The sequence below is a fragment of the Triturus cristatus genome, chromosome 1_1, assembly GCF_964204655.1.
Source record: "Triturus cristatus chromosome 1_1, aTriCri1.1, whole genome shotgun sequence".
NCBI classification, from domain to species: domain Eukaryota; kingdom Metazoa; phylum Chordata; class Amphibia; order Caudata; family Salamandridae; genus Triturus; species Triturus cristatus.
Genome location: NC_140579.1, coordinates 7,046,702 through 7,074,103, shown reverse-complemented (window position 1 = coordinate 7,074,103; position 27,402 = coordinate 7,046,702). Strand labels below are relative to the sequence as shown.

Sequence of the window (27,402 nt, the reverse complement as noted above, 5' to 3'; positions counted from 1 at the left end):
TAGGGGTAGACGTGTATATGCTGCCTCCGTAGATGTGCTGCCACCGTAGCGAGGCACTTCGTGAAAACCCTGGGCGCTGTTGTCACGCCGAAGGGAAGGACTTTGAACTGATAGTGCTGCCCCTGAACAGTGAACCTGAGGTATTTTTTGTGTGAGGGGTGGATGGGTATGTGAAAGTACGCATCCTTGAGGTCCAGTGTGGCTAGGAAGTCTCCCTGCTTGAGAAGCGGAAGGACTTGCTGTAGAGTGAGCATATGAAAGTGCTCTGAAAGAATGTACTGGTTCAGGGGTCTCAGGTCCAATATAGGTCTGAGCGACCCGTCCTTTTTTGGAATTAAGAAGTAGAGGGAGTACACTCCCGCACCCTGCTCGTGGATGGGTACGACCTCTATAGCGCCTTTCAGAAGCATACTTTGCACTTCTTGCTGTAAGAGCGTTAAGTGCTCTGAGGACATAGGACGGCTTCTTGGTGGTATTGTGGGTGGAGTGGAGGTTAACTCCAGACAGTAACCGTATTTTATAATATCTTTGACCCACCTGTCCGTGGTGATGGAATTCCACGTGGACAGGAACCTTTGTAGCCTTCCCCCGACAGGTGTTATGTGGTCGGGAGGAAGGGAGAGGGCGTCACTGCTTGTTCTTGGGGGAGGACCTGGTGTTGCCGTAGCCGCGTCCTCTGCCCTTTGTGCTGGAGCCACGATATCCACCTCGGGTGTTTTTATCATAGGTGGTCTGCGTATTGCCTTTGTTATATGTTTGTTGTGACCCCTGTCCTCTACCTGCTCCCTTGTTTCCGGGGCGACGAAAGGAGCTGCTCCGAAAGGACTGAGTTTGTAGTGCGCCCATGGACTTCGCAGTGTCCGTATCCTTTTTTATCTTTTCGAGGGTGGTGTCAACCTCTGGCCCGAATAAATAGTCGGGGTTGACGGGCTGGTTCAGTATATTGTTTTGTACCTCAGGCTTGAATCCTGAGATCCGTAGCCAGGCATGTCGTCGCAACATGACGCTTGTGTTTATGGCTCTGGCAGCCGTGTCTGCAACATCTAGTGCGCATTTGATGGAAGCGTTCGTTAGTAGCTGTCCTTCTCTGATGAGCATTTCTGCGCCTTCCTTGAACTGGTCAGGGAGATGTTGGAATATTTGCTCAAGTGTGTCATAGTGCGCTCTATCATAGCGAGCAAGGAGCGCCTGAGTGTTGGCTATGCGCCATATGTTGGCAGCTTGGGCGGCAACTCGCTTGCCAGAGGTTTCTAACACCTTGGACTCTTTGTCCGGGGGAGGAGCGTCACCTGTTGTTTGCGAGTGTGCCCTCTTGCGTGCATTCGCTACGACGATGGAGTCGAGTGGTAATTGTCCTCTGATGTAAGTAGGATCCCCAGGTGCTGATCTGTATTTTTTATCAATCCTGGGGTTTATCACTCGTGCCCTGGTGGGTTCTTTGAAAATGTCCTTGGCTGGTTTGAGGACCCCCTTCAACATTGGCAGAGTCTTTACATGTCTTTCTGAGGATGCAAAGGTGTCCATTAGAAAGTCATCTTCGATGGTATCAGAGTGAAGCTGCACCCCATGGTTATTGGCAGCACGTTCGATAAGAGCATTGAACGCTGCAGTATCCTCCGTAGGAGATGTCTTTGCCCCATAGAGTTGTGGATCCTGTGCATCGAGAGGTGCACTGGGGTCTGCAGGGTCGCCCCAAGTTTGATCAGGGTCCTGCTGGTCATCAGGGTCCGTGTCTACATGGTAGGGGACTTGGTCAGCCATGTAGTCCTCCAATGCGTCTGTATCGGAGCGTGTGGGGGAGAACCGGTGTGGATCCTGGTAGGATGAATAGAAGGGTTCATAAAGGAGAGGTTCCGATTCTGCAGGCAACTTCCTTTTTAGTGGGATCCTGAAAGGGTCCAATGGCGGCTCCGAAGTTATCCTTCGGTCCTGGAGAATCATTCTGCCAGTGCCGGCGTCGATGATACGTGCTGGAGACGTCTCAGCAGGTGTGACCGTAGGTTGGGTGACCCGTGTCCTGAGTTGGAACATTTTTGGGATTGTTGACGGAGGCAAGCCGAAGGTAATGTTGGTCGGCACCGAAGAGGCTGCGGGAGCTCCGACCGAACCGGAGCCCGACGTGTCCTGGAGGACAGGTGTGGTTTTGCTGCCTTGCGTCACACCAGGTCGTACTTGGGGCGCCTTCGAGGCTTTGGCACCGGCCAGGCTCGTAGAGGCGGCCGTAGATTTTTTCGGTGCCGGAGGGTCATCGAGTCGGGGTGAAGAGATCACCGTCGAAGTCTTCGATACCTGAGGCTTAGGTGTCGTCGAGGGAGCGATGTGAGACACAGCAGGCGGTACGGCCCTTGGTGTCGTCGGTGCCGGTAGCCGAGCAGGTTTGTCGGTGCCGATGGCTTTTTTCCGTTTGTCGACTCCAACGTCGCCCGCCTCAAGTTCGGCACCGAAGTCCCTCTTGGTGCGGTCGGTGCCGACGCGGTGCGCTGGCGTCGAAGGCCTCGATCCGACCAGCGCTACTTTCAGTTTCGGTTTCGGTGGAACCTGAGCAGCTTTCGGTTTCGGTTTTGTGATAGGGAAACCAGCCTGTTTATGTAGTAATGGCTGCCGCTGAACGTCCGAGGCCGGGCCCGAGGGCGGGGCCGAAGAACTGCGGGATGGGTCTCGGGTAAGGCCCGAAGGCGATCCCTCGACCGGAGCCATAGGCTGTGGCACTGGTGTTTGAACGGTTTGAACAGGTAGGCCTTGTTCATCATTGGAGCTACTTTCTTCGGCCCCGAAGGCCTCCTCGTCGTCTCCTACCTCGGTGTCGTCTTCACCTCTGTGGAAGAGTGACTCGTCTTCCTCGTCCGATCCGGGTTCGTGTTCGGAAACGGGACTGGAGGGCAAGACTACCAATTCCTCGACGTCCTCGGCCTCGCCGAAGATGTCTGTCGGGGCCGGTGCCGCGTGCTGCGCCTCGAGTCTCGCCGCTCGTCGATTCCGCAGAGTCTTCTTCGAGCGGAACCGGGCACAGGCCATGCATGTTGATTCGTCGTGGTCCGGCGAAAGGCATTTGTTGCACACCGGATGGACGTCGATGTGTGGGTACTTCGCATTGCATACCGGACACCTTTTGAACGGCGTCCTGGATTCCATCGTCGAAGTCGTCGATGGACAGGTAAATGCGAAAGCAGTCGGTGCTGAAAGTTAGTAAACTAACAAATTCTATCGAAACCCGATCGATAAACAGTACCGACGCGAACTAAAGGCCTTTTGGCCTCGAAAAAATATTTTCCTAACTTGAGCTAAGATAGCACATCCGAACCCAATGGCGGAAAAAAACAATCTGAGGATGGAGAGGATGCCCATGCGCACTGTAGTCCAGGGGAGGAGTCACCTATCCAAGGATACTTCGAAGACTCTTCCAGGACAACAACGTGCAAACATCCGGACCCAACACTAGGCGGCGATCTATGCACAGATATGAATTCAGCAGCCCACATGCCTCGAACATAATAAAAACAAAAACAAACATGCAACGCCTAGAGCTTTGCGGGTGTGTCGGGAGAGCCGCTCAAAGACTGAGAGGGCACAGGGCGACCTCTGTTCAGAACCCAGAATCCTACTAACAAACTGTATGCAAACGCAGCCGCGTGTATATTTTGCTTCGCGCTTTCACTTTAAGTGAAAGCGCGATGCGAAAATAAACACGCGAGAGTCAAAAAGTAATGGAACAAATCCCCACCCATGGAGAAGTCAGCATGAAACTTACCTGTTGGAACAAATCGCGTCCTGCAAACATTCAGCGGCGATTTTAAGCCAAGTGAGAAGAAAAAAGTGCGTGGGGACAAATAATGGAGTGTCACGCCGCCGGTAAACGATCCAATGCCGGGAGGCGTGGCCAAAAGGAGACATGGCAGCAACAAGGAGGGACTAAGAAGCCTCCTTTACAATCAGAAGCCAGCGTTTTGCAGGTAAGATGACCCTAACCAATTAAAAAGATGGGCGGGTCTTCAACTCCGCCACCGCGAGCTTCAGAATATGCATTGATTTCAAGAAGCTCTCGAATGCCGCGAGCAGCGCATGCGCTGCTTTCGACAGCTAAGACCTAAAAAGGGGACATTAACGCACACCTGGAATGATCCACAGGTCAGTTTAGTTTACTTCCTTTATTTAGCACAAACAGCTTCAAGGCACCGGACGAGGCAAAGCAAACATAAATGCAAAGACAAATATAAAAAATGTAAACACAAAGTTTTCAAAAATGAACCGTTAGAAGTTAAAAATAATGTTGTTTATGCAAAAAAACTGAAAACAGAAAACCTGAACACTTGAATGGGGCATAGGTTGCAGTAGTCTGTTTTCTATTTCTCCTGCAACGCTAAACAGGAAGTGAGGGGAATTGAGAAAAATAATGGGGAAAGGTCAGAAACCGATGGCTGAGCAAAAGTGAGGCAGGAAAAGGAAGTAGGAATTAAGTATTAAAAACGGAGCAATGCAGAGAGGTGAGGGAGTATTCTGCTTCTAAACTCAGTTGAACAACAGGAACACAGTGAAACAAATTGTATGTAGTGAACACGTAGAAAAGATATCGGAATATACATTGTTTTAATCATGGGTTCTGCGTTTTGCATTCTTTTCTTCCGCTTTTGGGAAATAAATCCTGTAGATTTTGATTGCTGTTGCATATTACTACAATTAAGGAATGAGGAAGCAAACACTGGCAAAGTCAATGGGACAGGCATTGTCGCCAGTCTGTTTGCTTTGTCAATGCTACTGTTGCATTGTCCTGTTTTTTAAATAAAAAAAAATTTAAAAACCTTATTGGGAAAACTGCTGGGCTCTCAAATAAAAAAAATAAAGAAAATATTGGCTAAAAGCTAAATCTTTTTTGGATGTCACAGCACACAGTGCAATAGCAGTCCTTGGCACTTAATTGATTGAATGTTTGTGTGGACGTGCTCCTTGTGAATCTGCGAAAGGGCAGCGTGCCGGCACTTGATGGCTGAAGTGGCCCACACATTGCCCCATAATGTATATTGTGGAGTCATGCACATTTATTCCACCCACTACAAACGACCAAAGGATGAAGAGGGCTGGCTGAAGGCCCCATAAGTTAGTATATTATCTGTATAATGGTAGTAAAATTAAAAGGTCTTGACTAAACTCAGACCTTAAAACAGGTCGCACTTACAAATATATCGAAGAACGAGCTTGAAAACGTATACTCCAAAATCTCCTTCCTCAGATTCTCCTTGATCCCATCACTGGTCTGAGGATGAGAAACAACAACAATAAGGGGTCATAAGGGCTGTGGAAATCAGAGGTGAAACTGTATGAAGACTACAAGATTAAGCTTGCCATGGGAAACCTGAGCACAGTCAACAAGTGTTTCAAGGCACTAACACCAGAGTATCGTACATGAAACCCCTTTGAGAGAGACCTATGATCGTCACTGGCATTTGTAAATACTAAGATAATCAACCTATATATAGGATATCACTTAACAAAACCCTTTTAAAGCCCCAACTAAAGGCACAGTTCTCTTCTTGGTTTTAAATACATTAGACATAAGTAGGACCATTTAAAAGATGTACAATTCTTTTAAATGGTCTTCCATCGAAAGCTAAATGGAAAAGAATACTAAGCCCATCCCAAAGAACCAGGGGCAGATCCCAGTAGTGTTGACTGGGTGCCATGGTTGAATATTTATTATAGCCATTGTGCTCGATCAAGAGTTATCCGAAGAGGCCACCTCGCCAACTACAGGAAAACCATGATATGTAGAAGTTTGAGACCTAACACGGCTAGTCCAAAAGGGCCATCCGTCACAAAGGTCACTCATAATGTGGCCGGAGATACACTGCAACACTCAGTCCAGCCCCAGGGGCTCCACAACCTCTCTGGAATGATCTCCCTTCTTATATTCTTCCCCTGTAGGGGATATAACTGCTTATCTACCTTCACTAGAGAGATAGGAGGATTCACATCCTCCCAGCTAGCACCCACTGCACTCCTTCCTTTTCCATAAGGTTGTAGGCCATAAGGTAGTGAAGCATGGATGGGCATGCAAGTGGTTTGAGGGACTCTGCTATGTCCCATGCTGCTCCAACAAATGGATTGGGAGGCCTGCCATAACTATTTGCCATGTCTGAGGCAGCCTATATCTTCTGGCGCGCCAAGTCCTACCTGTGCCATCTCTCAAACCTACACCACTCCACACTTGAGATCGAAAGGGTCTGGGCATTTCGCATAGCATTGGCTTCTTTACATCTCCTACCACACTTTCAGAAGCTAAACCTCTCAGAACCTGAAGCTCCCAAGGAAACCGCCAGCCGGTGTCCAGGCCCCTCCACCCTGCGTTGGTCTCTTACATGCTTATGCAGTATCACAGCCCCAACTGCAGCTCTGAACACAATGCGACTGAGAACAGCCCAACACTCTCACCAGGGGCAGCACCTCAGTTATGGCGGAGAGACGTCCCCTACTAAAAAATTGAATGATAATAAAACCAGTTTATTATCATTTTATTGACTGAGTTAATTGCCAGCCTTAGGGCAGGGGCAGAACTATCCTGACAGAGCGTCACTCAGCTGCAGGGAGGAGAGTTTTGCACTGTAAGTGCGCATGCCAGTTTGGCCGGCTTTCTTAGGACGGCCAAACCGACATGCGCACTTACATTTCTCCAACCCAGCTGTGATGCACAGCCGAATGGAGAAATAGCACAGGCTCCCTGTGCCTGAGCAAGCGTCAAGTCACCCCGATCAGGCCAATTATGGCGCTGCTCTCATGCTTGTATAACCAGCATGACAGCAGCGCTGTGATTCGCCCATAGGAGTCTGTGCAGTGTGCCCAAGGTCAGGAGAGGAGCACCAAGGTGGCCGCTGCAGCGGCAGGTAAGTGTTTAAATGTTATTATTTCCCCTTCCAACCACCTACTGCCCCCTCAACCCCCGGCGTTTGCTTTGGCACACCACTTTGCTGTTAAAGCAGCCGCCACTGACTCACTGCAACTGCACACATATTCACCACTGCTGACCTGTCTGTCCACACACTCACTACTTCTGGATCACAACCAATCAACTACCAATATGCACTGTCAAGCTACAGACCAAGCACACACTGCAGACACTGCCCTTTGTTGAGCTTGAGGCAGCGATGTCCTTTCTACTATCAGGCGACTAGGTCTCCAACGTGCACTACAAATTGGTGTATGGTACACAAAATTATGCAATATTTTAAATAAAAAATTACACTGTGATGATTTTCACATTACAGCATTTCAAACTTCATGTATTTTTCAGCATATGTGATGCTTACAAAAACGAAGTAGACCATTGCAAAATATAAACATTACACACTTTGCCCAAACAAAACAAAAAAAACCAATGCATTTCGGGACTCTGGATCCCTTCATCAGGGGAAAATCTGAAATAAATAAAGAAATGGGAAACGTCTCAAAAGATGCACATCTGAATCAAAAGAATTGTCAAAATGATTTGAGAGCGTCTTACAGTCATAAGTGGTCATGCACCCTACACCTCATCGTGATAAGATCAGTGACACGGTGTGGTCAGGGCACGTACTATTTTCGCTGGGGCGACGCTAAAAATAGAATCCGTAATAACAGTATAAACCAACATGGATGTATTAAAAAGAGACAAATGGCCAATGCTTTTGTGCATAGTCATATTGATAGTTCACGTACCTAGGTGAACTGTGTTCAAAGTTCTATGTTCACTCAAGTAATTTTTCTGTGGTCACGTGGTGTCACGCACCTGACATGAAATTATGCCTGATCCCCAGACAAATAACGGGGAGGCAGCGCACTCCTATTTGTTCAAGATAGAAAATTGATTTTATCACTTGTGACTAAGGTGCTGCAGTGGTATGCTCGCTGTCAATCGAGCATAATGTCTGAAAGAAAAAGAAACTAACCATGCGGTAGTCGCCACTGCGCACAGTGCTAGGGGTAACTATGACCCTTGATTATTAATCACCTTATCAGATGCAAAGTAATCAAACAGATCAATTGAATTCAGTGAACATATATTGATTCATATATGTAAATCATTTTCACACATATACATATAATTCATTTTGTTACAGAATACATCACTTGTAGTGTATCCTGATGCTGATAAATATATGTCAATAAACAAACAAGGTACATTTTTGGTTAACACAATTTAGTACACGAGAGAATAAAGATGAGCCCAATGCATTTCGGGACCCACACGTCCCTTTGTCAGGGGAAATCTAAAAACAAAAACACAAAAATGATTGACATTACTAATAATCAAACACATACTGGTTGTACCCAATGAAACCCATTACAAATGATTCAACAAACTATTAGCCACACTACATCAATGGTGAGACAAGACCCAGTTGTTGCAGTGTGTGAATACAACAATTTGCTGTGCTGAAATGGAGGCAGCAGGATCCACTCCACCAGAAAAAGTCATACACCGTGGTGATAATCAAGAAAGTGATGATTTGTACTCTACTGGAAAATATGAGAGGAGGAAAAGGTGATTCAAAGGTATGTATGGCGAGGTGGACTCACTTCGACTAATGTACCAAAAAGAAACGCATTGAAGGGAAGATTGCGGGCAAAATCGTAAATACCAGCTGATATAATTCTGCGGGAGAAACAACGGTGCAAATTGTAGAAAAAAGGCTGGGTAAACGAAATGATAAGATATGAGGGAACGTGGCTTCCCACTTACCCACCGCTGATCGCGTGGTGAAACAAAGTGGTGTTGTGCTAAAAAACGTAAAAATATACGGATAAGAATAATGGGGCAGTCTCATGAAACAAACGAAAAACAGCCTTGAAAAAAAAAGAAACTATGCGGAAAAAACATTGAGAGAAACTTACATGGATGTCAGAGAAGAAGAGCGCGAACCGTTGGATCAGATGAGGACCGGTACCTGGAGGGAATACTCGCGAGACTGCAGAAAGCCGCTAGATAAAGACTAAAAAGGGAGGACGGCTCCAGTGGGTGACGTCCTATGTGGACCATATTAAAGATAGAAACAGGACAGGCGAGAGTCCCGCCATGATGTAATAGTAAAGGTCTAATGCTACTAAGGACAAGTGCACATGTAATAGGGATAAAATCATGAAGCTACCTCATAAGAAGCACGATGGGGGATAAGTGAAGATGGATAATAAACTACTAAAAAATGGGGGGAGTAATGTCAAAAACGAACCCGATGTCGGGCTTCAAGGTCAATCTATACAATACGGTAAGTAAGGAATACGAAAGGGAACGGGACAACTAACTGCCCTCAAAGGCATACGGTACTGTAAAGAAGAAAAAAGATAGCTGGTGTAAAAAATATATATAGACCAAACTCCATGGGAAGAAAGAAGGCTTAGCAACCAGAAAGTGATAGTTGAGGTACAGATAATAAATGTCAAAAACCTAAAAGTGTAGTGTGATAAATGGAGAGTGAGTAATGAGATCAGAGGACTGTCCAGGACTATTGCATCCAAACGCAGGTGTGTAATTGAAAGAAGATATAGATGCTATGGGAAGAAGAGATTGAGTGTTGAGGGAATCCTGAGGTTTACTTTAGAAAGACTTATTATAAGAAACATGACATATCCAGACGATCATTAAGACCAGATGGGGTCAGAGTATGTAGTTTTTGGATCCAGTAGATTTCTTTACGTAACAGCATGTTGGTAACATCTAAACCTGGTCGAACGTTTATTGTCTCAATAATTTGGAACCGCAGTTGTGAAATCGTATGTTTGGCCTCGGTCCAATGAGTTGCAAGTCTTGAGGTAGTGTTCTTGTGTCTGATTCTGGATTTATGTTCAGTTATGCGAGTTTTAATTTTTCGTTCGGTTTTCCCAACGTATGCTTTTCCGCAAGGACATTTAATGCAATAAATGACGTTAGCTGTGTTGCAGTCGCTGGTATGTTTGAGCTGTATCTTCATGCCAGATAAAGGATGGGTTAACATGTTCCCTGTGATTACATTGTTGCAATGAATACAAGATAAGCATCTTCTCGTCCCATGGTATACAGTTGGTTCCTTAGTGATGACCGGGGAATTCAAGAGAGTGCGTAAATTTCTTCCTCTAGTATACGCAAACAGGGGTTTATGTTGAAACAGGTCATGAAAATCCTCCTCTTGTTGTAGAAGTTCCCAACGGGAATTAATGATGTTCCTTATGTCGGAAGAAATGGTTGAAAATTTAGTCACAAATACCAGTCGTTGTTGAGGAATGCGTGGTTGTTGTGTTAGGAGATCCTGACGAGGTTTAGCCATAGCTTTTGATAAACACTTCGTAAGAACTTCCTGGGGGTAACCCCTTGCTGAAAACCGTTTAGAAGTTTCAAGTAATTCAGTGGAACTGTTCTCAGTGTCAGAACAAATTCTACGAATCCTGATGAACTGGGATAAAGGCAGGCTCCTGATAAGACTTCGTGGATGGAAGCTTGAAAAAGCTAGTACGCTGTTTCGGTCTGTAGGCTTGTGGTAAACGGTAGTTTGAAAATGATTGGATGATGTTTTCACAACTTGCACATCAAGGTAATGTATGGTGTCTTTATGAATTTGGTATGTGAGTTGGATGTGTGGATTTATGCTGTTCAAAGACTCAATCATTGTGGTAAAAGATAGCTCGGAGTCGTTCCAAATGAGGAAGATATCGTCAATGTAGCGATAGTAAAGAATGATTCGAGACCACCAAGTGGGATTGGCAATGATGTTATCGTGCTCGTATTGCGACATGAAGATATTGGCATATGCCGGTGCTCCGGAAAAACCCATTGATGTTCCTGTGAGTTGTGCAAAGAATTTGTGTTGATATTCAAAGTAACTGTTATGTAGACAAAATTTGAGGAGTTGAAGAATGAAAATTCTCTCAATGCCTATATCCTCCATTTGGAGAAGCGCCCATTCGACCGCATCGAGACCTGCTGCGTGCGGTATTGAGGTGTAGAGTGCTGTTACATCAATTGTACATAAATAAATGGAACTTTGAGGATCAATCACAACTTGTTGTAAAATCTGTAGAAAATGTGTCGTGTCCTTTAAGTATGTACACCACTTCTGGACGAACTGTTGTAAAAAGTAGTCCAAGAATTTCCCAACGGGATCAAAAATGGAGCCACATCCGGACACAATTGGACGGAATGGTGGGTCATTAGGGTCCTTGTGTCTTTTAGGGATCATATACAATTGAGACCTCCGTGGGTTAGTGGTCGTTAGGTAAAGGCGTGTTGCGTCATTGATCCATTCGTTGTCGCATGCCACCTTAAGGAGATTATTAAGCATATCTTGAAGTTGGGCAGTGGGATCAAAAGGAAGTAACATATAAGTGTTAGTGTCCGAAACATGTGATGATACTTTAAGATGATAATACTAAGTATCCATAACCACTATGGCCCCTCCTTTGTCAGCAGGTTGCAAAGTAATCGATGGATTGTTGGCAAGATTTTGAATAATATTGCGATCGTATTTAGAGACATTGCTGTAGTTTTTTGGTCGATAATTGAGTTTTTCAAGATCTTTGTTGACTAGAGTCTCAAAAGTATCCAATGTCTTATGCGAAGTTGGAGGCATAAATGTGCTTTTTGGTTTAAATCGCAACTGAGTCTGTTCAGTTTCTTGATGGTCTGAAACTACAACATTGGTGAAAAAATGTTTCAGTCTGATGGTACGCATGAATTTAAAGAATTCACCCTGTGTTTGGAGAGAGGTGGTGTGGGATGTAGGTACAAATGACAATCTCAGTCCAAGGAGGGTCGTTTCTTGCTCGTTGAGTGTATAGGAGGAAATGTTGATCACTAGATTACTGTTTTCCCACTGCGTAGAGACTTTCCGCCTGCTTCCTTTCCCTCTGCGTGTTTTTTGTGTTGTACTTGCTTGGATTGAGCTAGATGGGCCAGAGGACGCCCATGATCCATAGCTTGAGCTAAAAAAGGAGTAGGAGGAGAAGTTGATGTGCCTGATGCCGTAGCGACAGATGAGGTAGAAGGTCCAGCTTGTTGAGAGAGAATTATGGCTGATGCTGGTGTGCGGCTAACGGTTGTATCTTTGTCTGAGACTAGACTCTCATCAGAAGATGTTGGCGTTTTCTTAGTGTCAAACCGCTTTCGGGTGTATATGTCGGCCCAAGTATAAACCTCATTCAGTTTATAATCAATCGTGTCCCGCCTATACTTGCGTAATTTGCCTTCTTGCAATTCTCTTTCATACTTCGAGTTTCTGGTTAAGTACTTCTAGTTGCAATTTCCAAGAATCAGACTCCATACGCATCTGTAGCTCGCTTTTAATAGAGTATATTTCGTCCTCAAGATCTTTGATGGTTTTAGATAATTCCTCTATGATCAACAGTATGAGGTCTAAGGAGCATTTGTTAAGGATAGCGTACCACTTATCCATAAAGCTTGTATTGAGATGAAATCGAAATAACATTGGTTTTATAGCTAGACGTAAACCTCTGGGGATCCTCTTGGCTTTGTGATATTGAACAAGAGTTGACGCGTGCAATTTTTGGTTAAGCTGTCTCCTGGTTATGAATTCAAGTTGACGTAGTTGTTGAGTAATGGTTCCTCCATGAGTGTCAGTAGTTTTGACTTCTTGAATAAGGGCATAAATCTCAGTTGCTTCATCAGAAGTATAAGCTTTAGTGTTAGCTCTATTGTCTGTGATATTAGTAATAGTATCAAAAGACATGTTGATTGGATGGGTGCTGCTGCTGAGACAGTGCAATCAGATAAAAAACGGGTAGGCAGCGCACTCCTATTTGTTCAAGATAGAAAATTGATTTTATCACTTGTGACTAAGGTGCTGCAGTGGTATGCTCGCTGTCAATCGAGCATAATGTCTGAAAGAAAAAGAAACTAACCATGCGGTAGTCGCCACTGCGCACAGTGCTAGGGGTAACTATGACCCTTGATTATTAATCACCTTATCAGATGCAAAGTAATCAAACAGATCAATTGAATTCAGTGAACATATATTGATTCATATATGTAAATCATTTTCACACATATACATATAATTCATTTTGTTACAGAATACATCACTTGTAGTGTATCCTGATGCTGATAAACATATGTCAATAAACAAACAAGGTACATTTTTGGTTAACACAGTTTAGTACACGAGAGAATAAAGATGAGCCCAATGCATTTCGGGACCGACACGTCCCTTCGTCAGGGGAAATCTAAAAACAAAAACACAATAATGATTGACATTACTAATAATCAAACACATACTGGTTGTACCCAATGAAACCCATTACAAATGATTCAACAAACTATTAGCCACACTACATCAATGGTGAGACAAGACCCAGTTTTTGCAGTGTGTGAATACAACAATTTGCTGTGCTGAAATGGAGGCAGCAAGAACCACGCCACCAGAAAAAGTCATACACCGTGGTGATAATCAAGAAAGTGATGATTTGTACTCTACTGGAAAATATGAGAGGAGGAAAAGGTGATTCAAAGGTATGTATGCTGAGGTGGACTCACCTCGACTAATGTACCAAAAAGAAACGCATTGAAGGGAAGATTGCGGGCAAAATCGTAAATACCAACCGATATAATTCTGCGGGAGAAACAACGGTGCAAATTGTAGAAAAAAGGCTGGGTAAACGAAATGATAAGATATGAGGGAACGTGGCTTCCCACTTACCCACCGCTGATCGCGTGGTGAAACAAAGTGGTGTTGTGGTAAAAAACGTAAAAATATATGGATAAGAACGATGGGGCAGTCTCATGAAACAAACTAAAAACAGCCTTGAAAACAAACGAAGCTATGCGGAAAAAACATTGAGAGAAACTTACATGGATGTCAGAGAAGAAGAGCGCGAACCGTTAGATCAGGTGAGGACCGGTACCTGGAGGGAATACTCGCGAGACTGCAGAAAGCCGCTAGATAAAGACTAAAAAGGGAGGACGGCTCCAGTGGGTGACGTCCTATGTGGACCATATTAAAGATAGAAACAGGACAGGCGAGAGTCCCGCCATGATGTAATAGTAAAGGTCTAATGCTACTAAGGACAAGTGCACATGTAATAGGGATACAATCATGAAGCTACCTCATAAGAAACACGATGGGGGATAAATGAAGATGGATAATAAACTACTAAAAAACGGGGGGAGAAATGCCAAAAACGAACCCGATGTCGGGCTTCAAGGTCAATCTATACAATACGGTAAGTAAGGAATACAAAAGGGAACGGGACAACTAACTGCCCTCAAAGGCATACGGTACTGTAAAGAAGAAAAAAGATAGCTGGTGTATAAAATATATAAAGACCAAACTCCATGGGAAGAAAGAAGGCTTCGCAACCAGAAAGTGATAGTTGAGGTACAGATAATAAATGTCAAAAACCTAAAAGTGTAGTGTGATAAATGGAGAGTGAGTAATGAGATCAGAGAACTGTCCAGGACTATTGCATCCAAACGCAGGTGTGTAATTGAAAGAAGATATAGATGATATGGGAAGAAGAGATTGAGTGTTGAGGGAATCCTGAGGTTTACTTTAGAAAGACTTATTATAAGAAACATGACATATCCAGACGATCATTAAGACCAGATGGGGTCAGAGTATGTAGTTTTTGGATCCAGTAGATTTCTTTACGTAACAGCATGTTGGTAACATCTAAACCTGGTCGAACGTTTATTGTCTCAATAATTTGGAACCGCAGTTGTGAAATCGTATGTTTGGCCTCGGTCCAATGAGTTGCAAGGCTTCAGGTAGTGTTCTTGTGTCTGATTCTGGATTTATGTTCAGTTATGCGAGTTTTAATTTTTCGTTCGGTTTTCCCTACGTATGCTTTTCCGCAAGGACATTTAATGCAATAAATGACGTTAGCTGTGTTGCAGTCGCTGGTATGTTTGAGCTGTATCTTCATGCCAGATAAAGGATGGGTTAACATGTTCCCTGTGATTACATTGTTGCAATGAATACAAGATAAGCATCTTCTCGTCCCATGGTATACAGTTGGTTCCTTAGTGATGACCGGGGAATTCAAGAGAGTGCGTACATTTCTTCCTCTAGTATATGCAAACAGGGGTTTATGTTGAAACAGGTCATGAAAATCCTCCTCTTGTTGTAGAAGTTCCCAACGGGAATTAATGATGTTCCTTATGTCGGGAGAAATGGTTGAAAATTTAGTCACAAATACCAGTCGTTGTTGAGGAATGCGTGGTTGTTGTGTTAGGAGATCCTGACGAGGTTTAGCCATAGCTTTTGATAAACAATTCGTAAGAACTTCCTGGGGGTAACCCCTTGCTGAAAACCGTTTAGAAGTTTCAAGTAATTCAGTGGAACTGTTCTCAGTGTCAGAACAAATTCTACGAATCCTGATGAACTGGGATAAAGGCAGGTTCCTGATAAGACTTCGTGGATGGAAGCTTGAAAAAGCTAGTACGCTGTTTCGGTCTGTAGGCTTGTGGTAATCCCACAGATCCCCAGACACACACTTCTCTGATGAAGGGTTTCTACATACCTTCGACCACACCAATAGATTTGGATATAAAACATTCACAGAGATAACCAGTATAGATACACAGATAAAACACAGTTGAACACACAGATTTAAAGAGTCAACTGCAATTAGATCAACAACCCATCCTTTGATACAATCTTCATGCCCGCAATTTCCACACTTTGAGCAAAGTCGTAGACCTTTTTGACAACACATGTTTCGTCGAGATGGCATATCACCCACGCCTTCATCAGGGCTTAATATAAACAACTAACTGTAATGCTACCAATATAAGGATGTTGTAACAATATCAGGAGTACTCTCCGGTGCTATTGGGATATGAAATATAGCATTTTGCACATGAAGAATTCCATCTTCATTGGTAGCATTACAGTTAATTGTTAATATTAGGCCCGGATGAAGTTAGCTAAAAGTTCAAAGACTTGGCTCAAAGGGTGAAAACTGGAAACATGAAGATTATATTAAAGGACAGATTGTTGATATAATTGCAGTGGACGCTTTGATTCGGTGTGCTCAAAGGCGTTTTTTTCAATGTATTGAGCTTGTACAGTTCACTAAGGTGGTTTGGTGGCCACCTTTCCGTTTAGAGGAGTGTAGTAGTGCTCAGATCAAACCACATCACTTTCTGACAAATTAAGTGTGCGCCACTAGTTATACCAATCCACAGAACAATTTGTTACTAGTATCAATACACAGATTAACAAAGGACACACATATTCACATACACAAACAATGCAAATGCAGACATCCATATATTCACACAAACATGTAGACTAACATATCAATTCAGTCAAACAGCAACACAGATAAGAATTCAAACCTATTTATAGGCACCCATGTATATAGCTTGGAACAAATGCAAGTATGTGCAGAATCCACACAACGCAGAAGCAACATAGACAAAAATAAACCATGGTTATGGAAAGCTTGAGAAAAAAAAAAAAAGATGTGGTAGGGGCAAGTCTAGCGCATAGTAGTGCGTCACTTAACCACTGTCTAGTTCAGAGCTTCACAAACTTTTTAGAACCACTTCCACTTTTTAGAACAACAAACTTTTGCGGCCCACCTAGCTTTAATGGACATAAGGCAGGTGGTTTTTTGATGTAACTAAAGCATCGTCTGCCAGTGCACCCATTAACAGGCAGCACATCTTCTATTGAAAGGCCACTAAATTTGCAGAGACATAGAGTTTACTATTAAAACTATACATAACAGAAATCTGGAACACCGAACATAGAGAGGCTGTGGCGTTGTGGCCAGGGCTGCTGACTTGGGAGCTGGAGAACCAGGTTTGAGCCTCGGTGCCGGCACAACATCCTATAATTCTGAGCAAATAACTTAATCTCCATGTGCCTGTTAAAACTAATATGTCCTTGTGTAATGTAACCAGCACACATGTAAAGCGCTTCAAGTCGACTTTGTGCTATATAAAACAAGCTACGACTAACAAAAATGTGAGAAAGGGGCATGCTACGACTGGAGTGAGGTGGTGGGAGGGACAGGTCAGCATGAACGGAAAGGGGCATGCAGCAAAAGAAGTGCGGTGGTGGTAGGGACGGGCAAGCAACCAACTGCATGTAGAAGCTGAAAAGTTAAAAAAAATATGTTTGTTAAAAGTGCTCGACCAATGGAAGGACACAGGCTGCCGGAAGCAGTACTTGGTCCAAGTACCACAGCAAGTTCGAAGACGTGAAGCCAAGCAGGAAGCTGGAGGCAAGAGAAGTTGACCAACAGTAAGAAAGGAAACAAGAGTGACGTGGGATCCAACTAATTGTAAGTAAAGGCAAGTAATGGGCGGGCTCCAAGCCCCTTTTATGATTTTTTTTTTTTTTTTTTTTTACAAACGATTTTGCAAGAACTGCGCAAACTAAAAGCATAAGCAGCAATTTGTCAGAAGATACAGCATGACATTTGACTACTGCCTTTGTATTTAACTTTTCATATTTGCCGCACTTCAGAGTTTAAAGGCATCTTAATTTATAGCTTGGACTTTTACGACTCACCAAAAATCACTAGTGGCTTACGACCTACAGTTTAGGAAACACTGGTTTAAATAGTTTAAACTACACATACATACATGTACCATGAAGGTGAAGAGCCCAAACAATGGGAGACTGCATGGACTTTACAGAAAGAGAGTCAGTAAGGTATCCCACAATGCTTTTAATTATGTGTTTTGAAAACGTGCAAGCGGTGCTTATAGTCCTTGCTTACGAGAAGCAAGGCTGGCAGTAACTGTGCCTCTTTTACTGCCAGCCTTGCTTCTATAAGTACAAAGTGCGTATTTACACACCGTTTGCAAGTTTTCAAAACACATAAATAAAAGGCGTTGTCATTTACAATGCCAATAGCTCAAAATCTCGCAAATGCGATGTAGGAGAGTAGGGTCTGCTATCCTATGGTCACCCCAAATTGTTTGCTTTTTGCTTCACTGGTTTTTGACATATTGAGGCTGTGGGCCTGCCAATCAGACCCCCAGCCTGCTGTTCTCTCTACTAAATTAAAACTATGCACCCTAGGTGCATAACCAATTGGACGTGGATCACCCTGTCAGCCCCTGTACCAGTGTACACTAGGTACCCAAGGCATTGGTGTACCCAAGGCCTGCCAGGGGCTGAAGCATGTATTATGCCACCCCAGGCTTGGCCTAACAATTTGACACAACTGGCTGATCACTCAGCTGGGGTAAGTTGGTGTAACCACCTCCTACTTAGGTGTAGTATACCTATGCCTAACCTTAAATGGAACACATGTTAACCTATAAGTCACTCCTATGGCAGGCCTTAACAATCCTGAAGGCAGAGTGCTTGGTTCCATGTGAGATGGTGCTCTGGCATGAGCTGAGCCTGTCTGCAGTGGTCGGAACAACTTCCTTCTACTGTTTCCAGATATCGTCATACCATATACTCTTAAGTGCATTATGAACCTCGCGGTTAAATGCTATCTTTGGTTTGGCTTTATCAAAACATGTCGAGTAAGGTGTCATACGAATTGGAATACTAACCCCTCGCCAATTCTGGCGACGGGGTTAGCATTCCACCCTTCTAGAGGGACACGACATGTACAGTACCTGAAACCCGGGTAAAATCAGACATAGCCTCAGCTCCACAAAATGGATGCTGCCACCACAGACACAAGTCTGCCCTCCTGCTGCTGGGAGTCCTTCCAGCTTGGGAGGTGTGGACAAAGGGTTTCCTGCCAGGGGAGGTGCATGCACCACCCCAGACAGGATTTTGTGTATTGGTCAGGTAGGGCTTGAAAGAAACCAGACATGCCTGTGGCTCACAAGGAGCCTCGGTGCATATGCCAGTTCAAACCGGTCCTGGGGCACACCAGTCCCGGGCCTGGGGCGAGCTGGACAAAGGATTGGGGGTGTAACCACCCCCCTTCCTGGTCCCACCCATAGGGAGGGACCTAGCAGGTAGTCCGGCCCCTAGAATCCGCTTAAAGGTAGGAGCTGTGTCCTAAGACTTCAGACATCCTGGAATCAACTTGAAACTAAGAAGAAGACGGGAACTTCGACATTCTGCTGCACAGAAGACTGAAGGAAATCTCCCCTGTGGTCAGGGAGTGACCACCTTGCTAACGCAAGCACCATCCAGCGAATCAACGTCTGCTTTGCCGCCGCCTCCCGCTGGAGCCCGAGCCCAGAGACTGACAAGACCTGGACCTCCAGACCTCTCACCGCCCGATCCACAGTCCCTGAAAAGAGGAGACTCGTGGAGGCACCGAGACAGGTGGAGCCAGCCATCTTGAAACGACCACGACAAGCTGACAAGTGCAACAACCGAGGCTCCCTCCAAGTTGTGCTTTGGGATCTGAGAAGCCCAACCCTCGAGCAGCATCTGCACCAAAGGTGAGCCCTCCAGCATCTCCACGATCTGCGTGGGGCCCTTCTGCATTTTGCCACTCGACGCGCCTAACCGGTTGCTGGCCCGCTGGCTAGTAGCCATCTTGGCGACGAACTTCACGAAATACAACGCTGGTCTGGTTGCTCCAGACTGGCCCTTGCTCCCCTCCAAAGGAGCAGTCCCTCTGACCTTGCTGGTCAGAACCATCAGCTTATTTCATCACCTACAACAATTGCTTTTGCCAAGGCTTGTTTGCTTCGATCAAGTCGCCGACACCGCCGACAGCGAGAGCCTGTGTGGGACAGCTCGTGAACCGACTCCTGGACGTCGTCGACCTCCAGGGACCACGTGGCTGCAGAGACAAGCTACACCTTTCTTTCTGTTTGCACCCGACATTGCCTGGTACCCACCTGGTGCCACGCTGGTCACTGGCTAGTGACTGTGAACACTGTCCCCTCTGCTTACAGGTCTTCAACATCTCCGATCCACTCTTGGATCCACCGCATCTCTCCCGGACCGACCGCCTGCAGCATCTTTGTCTTCAGGCTCCACGGAACAGATAGAAGAAACCCGACGCACTTCGAGGCCTATGCACCCGCTTCCTGTGGGTGAGGTAAAGCTGGCACTCCTGTGCCCAAGTGTAGTATTACATCTCTAGTGCCTGTGTTCCAAATCTTGAGTTCCTAGTCCATCCGGAAGATCCTCTTTGCAGTAACTTTGTACTTTTTACGCACAAATTGAAACCTATGGGAGCACACGTGTGACTATTTGCTCTGCACACGCCACCCGTGGACCTCCTGGTCACTAACTGAAGTTAGCTCCTTGTAGGCCCAGCGATTCTAGAGGCCCTAGGCCTTTTCCCTTTTCTGTTCGTGGTACTTATACCACTATTTTAGTATATGGTTCGAGCGGCCACCAGGGCCTATCCATATAAAGTGCAACTTCTGTGTATTCTACTGTAATCTTGTTTGACGATTTGTGCTCCTGTGCTCATAAAGAGACTAGGGGTTACTTTGAGAAATAAATCCATATATATTTTGAATATATATCTGTGTGGTGTCCTTTCATTGGTATAAAAGGGGGTTGCATTTGGTAAAACAGCTGGCTTAACACGCTTCACGAGTTTAGCCTCAAAGACTGCTTAGCCTACGCTACCACTAGGGCAGCTAGTCCGAAAAGGTTGACTTACAACCACACCATAAGGGTTGCTTGGCATGGTACAAGGTGATCACTTTAACTAGTGAGCATCATATACCAGGCCAACTTCTCACATTGGTGAGCAGCGGTTGGATTTGAGCTTGCTGTGTTTTACCATTGTAATCTCTTGGTTACCAATTGAAAGATCACATAGGTACCTGTAGGTACATATAAAACAAGATTAGATATACATAAGTTCTACTGAACTTAGTTGTTGTAGAGCAAAGGGAGTAGCACACCCTGACTAGAACTACTAGATAGGTTTAGTAGGTAAACCCAAGTGTAGGTAGATTGCAACACATCCACCCACACTTAAGAGCAATGGCTGGGGCAGAGGGGTCCACTGTACCCATCTCTGTTGAGAGTGACCCCCAGAGGGCACCATCCATCTTTGCTACCCTTAACCAGAATGAGCTCAGGCATTTGGCAACTCTTAGAGGCCTTAAACAGCCCAAGAACCCTACCTCTGCTGAGCTCAGAGAACTCTTGCAAAATGATGAAAATCAGAGAGAGCTCAAGAAAGCTTCCCGGTTAGCCCCCTTAGGGTCAGGAACAGGAGGCCCCCCTTCTGAAGATGCTACAGAAGTACCCCTTTCCAATAGCCATCCCTTAGATGAGAACCATACTACAGAGGAGGAAAGTGGGGAGGATACAGAGAGTAGTGATGATGAAGGGAGAACTAGCCCAGTGCCAAGTGTTATACTTGGCCCAGCTAAACTAAGGCTATTGGGGACTGACAATGGGACCATCCCATTGGATCTCCCCAGTGGACTTAACCAGGGGCTTGGGAGGCAAAGGAATCGCTCAGGTGACTCTAATGCTTCTCATGCCTCTAGAGGCTCTCAAGGTCACTCCAGGAAAAGGATGACCACCCCTCAGAGGAGGGAACATGAGGCCAGAATGCAGGAAGCCCAGCTGAGGATCAGGAAGCAGGAGCTAGAGGCAGCCCTGATGGAAGAAAAACTGAACAAGGCTAGGCAACCTAGAGAGAGTGGGTCTATACCCACTGGTGGCAGCATTGTCCCTAAGGACAAAGATAGGGTCTTTGATAATAGGAACCTGTCTAAGGTTGTGCCCCCCTACAAAAGTGGGGATGACATCCACAAATGGATAACTGCTCTTGAGAGAGCCTGCAAAGTACAGCAGGTTCCTGAAGACCAGTGGGCAGCAATCCTCTGGCTCTCCTTTGAAGGAAGAGGCAGAGACAGACTCCTCACTGTTAGAGAAGAGGATGTCAGAAATTACAGAGTCCTGAAGAGTGTTCTAGTTGATGGGTTAGGCTTAACCACTGAACAGTACAGGTTAATGTTCAGAGACACCCAAAAGACACAGACTCAGGACTGGTCTGAATATGTTGAATGTGCCACTAAGGCTTTGGAGGGTTGGTTGCTGGGAAGTAAGGTATCTGATTTTACAGGATTGTATAATTTGATGATGAGAGAACAGATTTTAAATAACTGTCAAAACCAGCAACTGCATCAACACTTGGTTGACTCTGATCTGACCTCTCCCCAAGAATTGGGAAAGAAGGCAGACAAATGGGTCAGAACCAGGGTTAAGCAAAAGAACCAGGGCCAAGGGGGTGATCAGAAGAAAACAGACCAAAAGGGTGGAGATCAGAAATCTAAAGACCAGATGTCTTCAACAGGGCCCCAAACTACTGCTAAGGAGGGTGGGTCCCAACAACAATCCAAGGGAAAGAAGAAAGAAGGTCAAAAGAAACCCTGGTGCAATCATTGCAAGAATACAACTCACTGGACTAGTGATTGTAAGAAGGGTGGAGCCCCCAACACTGTTGCCCCTAAGGCACCTGCTCCCAGTACTACTGTTAGCAGTGTTGGTCCCCAGACAAAGGGTGTAGTGGGAATCACTATGGGAACTGAAGGAGATTCTGACTTAGACAGAACCCTGACACAGGCAGTCTTGATCTGTGATGGGGACATTGATTTGTCCCTGACTGTGAGCCCCAGTAACCTGGGCAAGTACAGACAGACTCCTTTAATTAACGAAAAAGTGGCTCAAGCCTACAGGGACACATGTGCCAGTGTCACTATGGTGACACCAGGCTTTGTGGACCCTGGACAGTACATACCAGGTGAGAACTACCTGGTGACCAATGCCAGCAATGCCACTACTTCACATAGTGTGGCAGTTGTTAACTTCTCATGGGGAGGGGTAACTGGCCTCAAAAGGGTTGTGGTTAGTGCAGACCTCCCAGTAGAATGTTTGTTGGGCAATGACCTAGAGAGTTCTCTATGGTCAGAAGTGGAGTACAGGACTCATGCAGAGATGTTAGATATATCATCACATCTCCTTGCTGTGACCAGGTCACAGGCCAAAAAGTGCCTCACTGAACCTCAGGTCTTGGATCCTGGAACAATGGACCAAGCACCTACCAAGAAGAAGAACAGGAGGGTCAAGGCTGTGCCTTCCCCCCTGCCTCAGAGTGATGATCAGCCTTCCCAGGAAGCTGATCTAGAGGAACCTGAAGGAACTGTCCCTGAAGAGCTTGAACCTGATCAGGTTGAGTTTCTGGGGACAGGGGGACCTTCAAGGGCTGACTTGAAGTGTATTGGGATGAAGGGCTCCTTTATTCAGAGGCTAGAGACCCCAAGCCTGGTGCTACCAGGAGGTTGGTTATACCTCTGCAATTTAGGGGCTTCCTTCTTACCTTGGCCCATGATATTCCTTTAGCAGGACACTTAGGCCAGAACAAGACTTGGGACAGGCTTGTCCCTCACTTTCACTGGCCTCACATAAATGAAGATACAAAGGAGTTTTGTCGCTCCTGTGTGACCTGCCAAGCCAGTGGCAAATCAGGTGGCACAACAAAGGCCCCCCTAATACCCCTACCTGTGGTGGGGGTCCCCTTTGAAAGAGTGGGAATAGATATAGTGGGTCCCATGGATCCTCCCACTGCATCTGGGCACAGATTTATACTGGTGGTAGTGGATCATGCCACCAGGTATCCAGAGGCAATTCCCCTTAGGACCACTACAGCTCCTGTTGTGGCCAGGGCCCTGCTGGGAGTATTCTCCAGAGTGGGGTTTCCTAAGGAGGTAGTATCTGACAGAGGTACCAACTTTATGTCAGGATACTTGACAGCTATGTGGAAGGAATGTGGTGTCAACTACAAGTTCACCACCCCTTATCACCCACAATGCAATGGGCTTGTTGAGAGATTCAACAAGACCCTAAAGGGTATGATCAAAGGATTACCTGAAAAGCTCAGGCGAAGATGGGACATCCTTCTACCCTGCCTTCTGTTTGCTTACAGAGAGGTCCCACAAAAAGGAGTTGGCTACAGCCCCTTTGAATTGTTGTTTGGGCACCCTGTAAGAGGCCCACTGTGTTTAGTGAAGGAAGGATGGGAGTTACCTCTCAAAAAGCCTAAACAAGACATAGTGGACTATGTACTTGGTCTCCGCTCCAGGATGGCTGAGTATATGGAGAAGGCATCCAAAAACCTTGAGGCAAGCCAGGCCTTACAGAAAGCTTGGCATGACCAAAAGGCTGTCTTGGTTGAGTTTCAGCCAGGACAGAAGGTATGGGTGCTGGAGCCAGTGGCCCCAGCAGCACTCCAAGACAAATGGTCTGGACCCCATACAATCCTGGAAAAGAAGGGAGAGGTCACCTACTTGGTAGACCTAGGAACTCCCAGGAGTCCCTACAGGGTACTCCATGTTAACAGGCTTAAAGCATATGTTGACAGGGCAGACATGGGCTTGCTCATGGCTACAGATGAGGGACAGGAGGAAGAGAGTGACCCTCTCCCAGACCTGTTGTCTCAGAACTCTGAAGATGGCTCAGTTGAAGGAGTGACCCTTGGAGGCAACCTCACTGCCCATCAGCAGACTGAATGTAGACAGGTTCTACAATCATTTTCACATATGTTTTCCTTGATACCTAGTCAAACTGACTGGTGTACCCATGTGGTGGACACTGGTGACAGTCTGCCTGTAAAGAACAAGCTTTACAGACAACCTGACCACGTCAGGGACTGTATAAAGGCTGAGGTACATAAAATGCTGGAATTAGGTGTCATTGAACCCTCAGAGAGCCCCTGGGCTAGCCCAGTGGTTCTGGTCCTCAAACCTCACACCAAAGATGGCAAGAGAGAGATGAGGTTCTGTGTGGACTACAGGGGTCTCAATGCTGTCACCAGGACAGATGCACACCCTATTCCAAGGGCAGATGAGCTCATAGACAAACTAGCTTCTGCAAAGTTTTTGAGCACATTTGACTTGACAGCTGGCTATTGGCAAATCAGATTAGCTGAGGAGTCTAAGGCCAAAACAGCATTCTCAACCCCAGGTGGGCACTACCAATTTGTGGTGATGCCCTTTGGTCTGAAGAATGCACCTGCCACCTTCCAAAGGCTGGTGAACCAAGTCCCTACTGGGTTGGATGACTTTTGCGCAGCATATCTTGATGACATTGCTGTCTTTAGCTCCACCTGGGAGGATCACCTGATCCACCTGAAGAAGGCTCTTGAGGCTCTGCAAAGGGCAGGCCTCACTATCAAGGCCACTAAGTGCCAGATAGGGCAGAGTAAGGTTGTATATTTGGGCCACCTTGTAGGTGGAGGCCAAGTTCAACCACTGGAGAGTAAGATACAATCCATCAAGGACTGGTCTCCTCCAACCACCCAGACTCAAGTTCGAGCTTTCTTGGGCTTGACTGGGTACTACAGGAAGTTTGTTAAGAACTATGGGTCCATTGTGACTCCTCTTAATGATCTGACATCCAAGAAGATGCCCAAAAAGGTTCAGTGGACAGTAAGCTGTCAAAAGGCATTTGAAGACCTGAAGGAGGCCATGTGCTCTGCACCTATCTTGAAAAGTCCTGACTACTCCAAAGAGTTTATTGTCCAAACAGATGCTTCTGAGTTGGGTGTGGGAGCTGTGCTGTCACAACTTAATGTAGATGGTCAAGACCAACCCATTGCTTTTATTAGCAGAAGGTTGACCCCCAGAGAGAAGAATTGGTCAGCTATTGAGAGGGAGGCCTTTGCTGTGGTGTGGGCCCTGAAGAAGCTGAGGCCATACTTGTTTGGCACTCACTTCAAGATTCAGACCGACCATAAGCCCCTCTTGTGGCTAAATCAGATGAAGGGTGAAAACCCCAAACTGCTTAGGTGGTCCATTTCCATACAGGGGATGGACTTTACAGTGGAGCACCGGCCAGGTACTGACCAATGGAATGCAGATGGTCTCTCCAGGTACTTCCACTTAGGACATGAAGACGAGACTGGTCAAGGCTAGTTTAATGTCCCAGCGTTTGGGGGGGGGGGGGTTGTGTAGGAGAGTAGGGTCTGCTATCCTATGGTCACCCCAAATTTTTTGCTTTTTGCTTCACTGGTTTTTGACATATTGAGGCTGTGGGCCTGCCAATCAGACCCCCAGCCTGCTGTTCTCTCTACTAAATTAAAACTATGCACCCTAGGTGCATAACCAATTGGACGTGGATCACCCTGTCAGCCCCTGTACCAGTGTACACTAGGTACCCAGGGCATTGGTGTACCCAAGGCCTGCCAGGGGCTGAAGCATGTATTATGCCACCCCAGGCTTGGCCTAACAATTTGACACAACTGGCTGATCACTCAGCTGGGGTAAGCTGGTGTAACCACCTCTTACTTAGGTGTAGTATACCTATGCCTAACCTTAAATGGAACACATGTTAACCTATAAGTCACTCCTATGGCAGGCCTTAACAATCCTGAAGGCAGAGTGCTTGGTTCCATGTGAGATGGTGCTCTGGCATGAGCTGAGCCTGTCTGCAGTGGTCGGAACAACTTCCTTCTACTGTTTCCAGATATCGTCATACCATATACTCTTAAGTGCATTATGAACCTCGCGGTTAAATGCTATCTTTGGTTTGGCTTTATCAAAACATGTCGAGTAAGGTGTCATACGAATTAGAATACTAACCCCTCGCCAATTCTGGCGACGGGGTTAGCATTCCACCCTTCTAGAGGGACACGACATGTACAGTACCTGAAACACAAGTCTGCCCTCCTGCTGCTGGGAGTCCTTCCAGCTTGGGAGGTGTGGACAAAGGGTTTCCTGCCAGGGGAGGTGCATGCAGACAGACAGGATTTTGTGTATTGGTCAGGTAGGGCTTGAAAGAAACCAGACATGCCTGTGGCTCACAAGGAGCCTCGGTGCATATGCCAGTTCAAACCGGTCCTGGGGCACACCAGTCCCGGGCCTGGGGCGAGCTGGACAAAGGATTGGGGGTGTAACCACCCCCCTTCCTGGTCCCACCCATAGGGAGGGACCTAGCAGGTAGTCCGGCCCCTAGAATCCGCTTAAAGGTAGTAGCTGTGTCCTAAGACTTCAGACATCCTGGAATCAACTTGAAACTAAGAAGAAGACGGGAACTTCGACATTCTGCTGCACAGAAGACTGAAGGAAATCTCCCCTGTGGTCAGGGAGTGACCACCTTGCTAACGCAAGCACCATCCAGCGAATCAACGTCTGCTTTGCCGCCGCCTCCCGCCGGAGCCCGAGCCCAGAGACTGACAAGACCTGGACCTCCAAACCTCTCACCGCCCGATCCACAGTCCCTGAAAAGAGGAGACCCGTGGAGGCACCGAGACACGTGGAGCCAGCCATCTTGAAACGACCACGACAAGCTGACAAGTGCAACAACCGAGGCTCCCTCCAAGTTGTGCTTTGGGATCTGAGAAGCCCAACCCTCGAGCAGCATCTGCACCAAAGGTGAGCCCTCCAGCATCTCCACGATCTGCGTGGGGCCCTTCTGCATTTTGCCACTCGACGCGCCTAACCGGTTGCTGGCCCGCTGGCTAGTAGCCATCTTGGCGACGAACTTCACGAAATACACCGCTGGTCTGGTTGCTCCAGACTGGCCCTTGCTCCCCTCC

General features: G+C 46.1%; 1 protein-coding gene across 10 annotated transcripts in view; it reads right to left on the bottom strand.

Annotated features, from left to right (window-relative positions):
• The window catches only part of LOC146869091 (stAR-related lipid transfer protein 3-like), a 161,503-nt gene that overhangs the window by 70,762 nt on the left and 63,339 nt on the right, over positions 1-27,402 (bottom strand). For 9 of the 10 annotated variants that reach the window (XM_085599931.1, XM_085599874.1, XM_085599854.1 and 6 more), the window contains one exon: positions 5,171-5,248. The exons of the other annotated variant lie outside the window; for it this stretch is intronic. In XM_085599931.1, the coding sequence (XP_085456057.1) occupies positions 5,171-5,248 (78 nt within the window). The remainder of the gene's footprint in view (positions 1-5,170; positions 5,249-27,402) is intronic. 10 annotated transcript variants of the gene reach the window in all.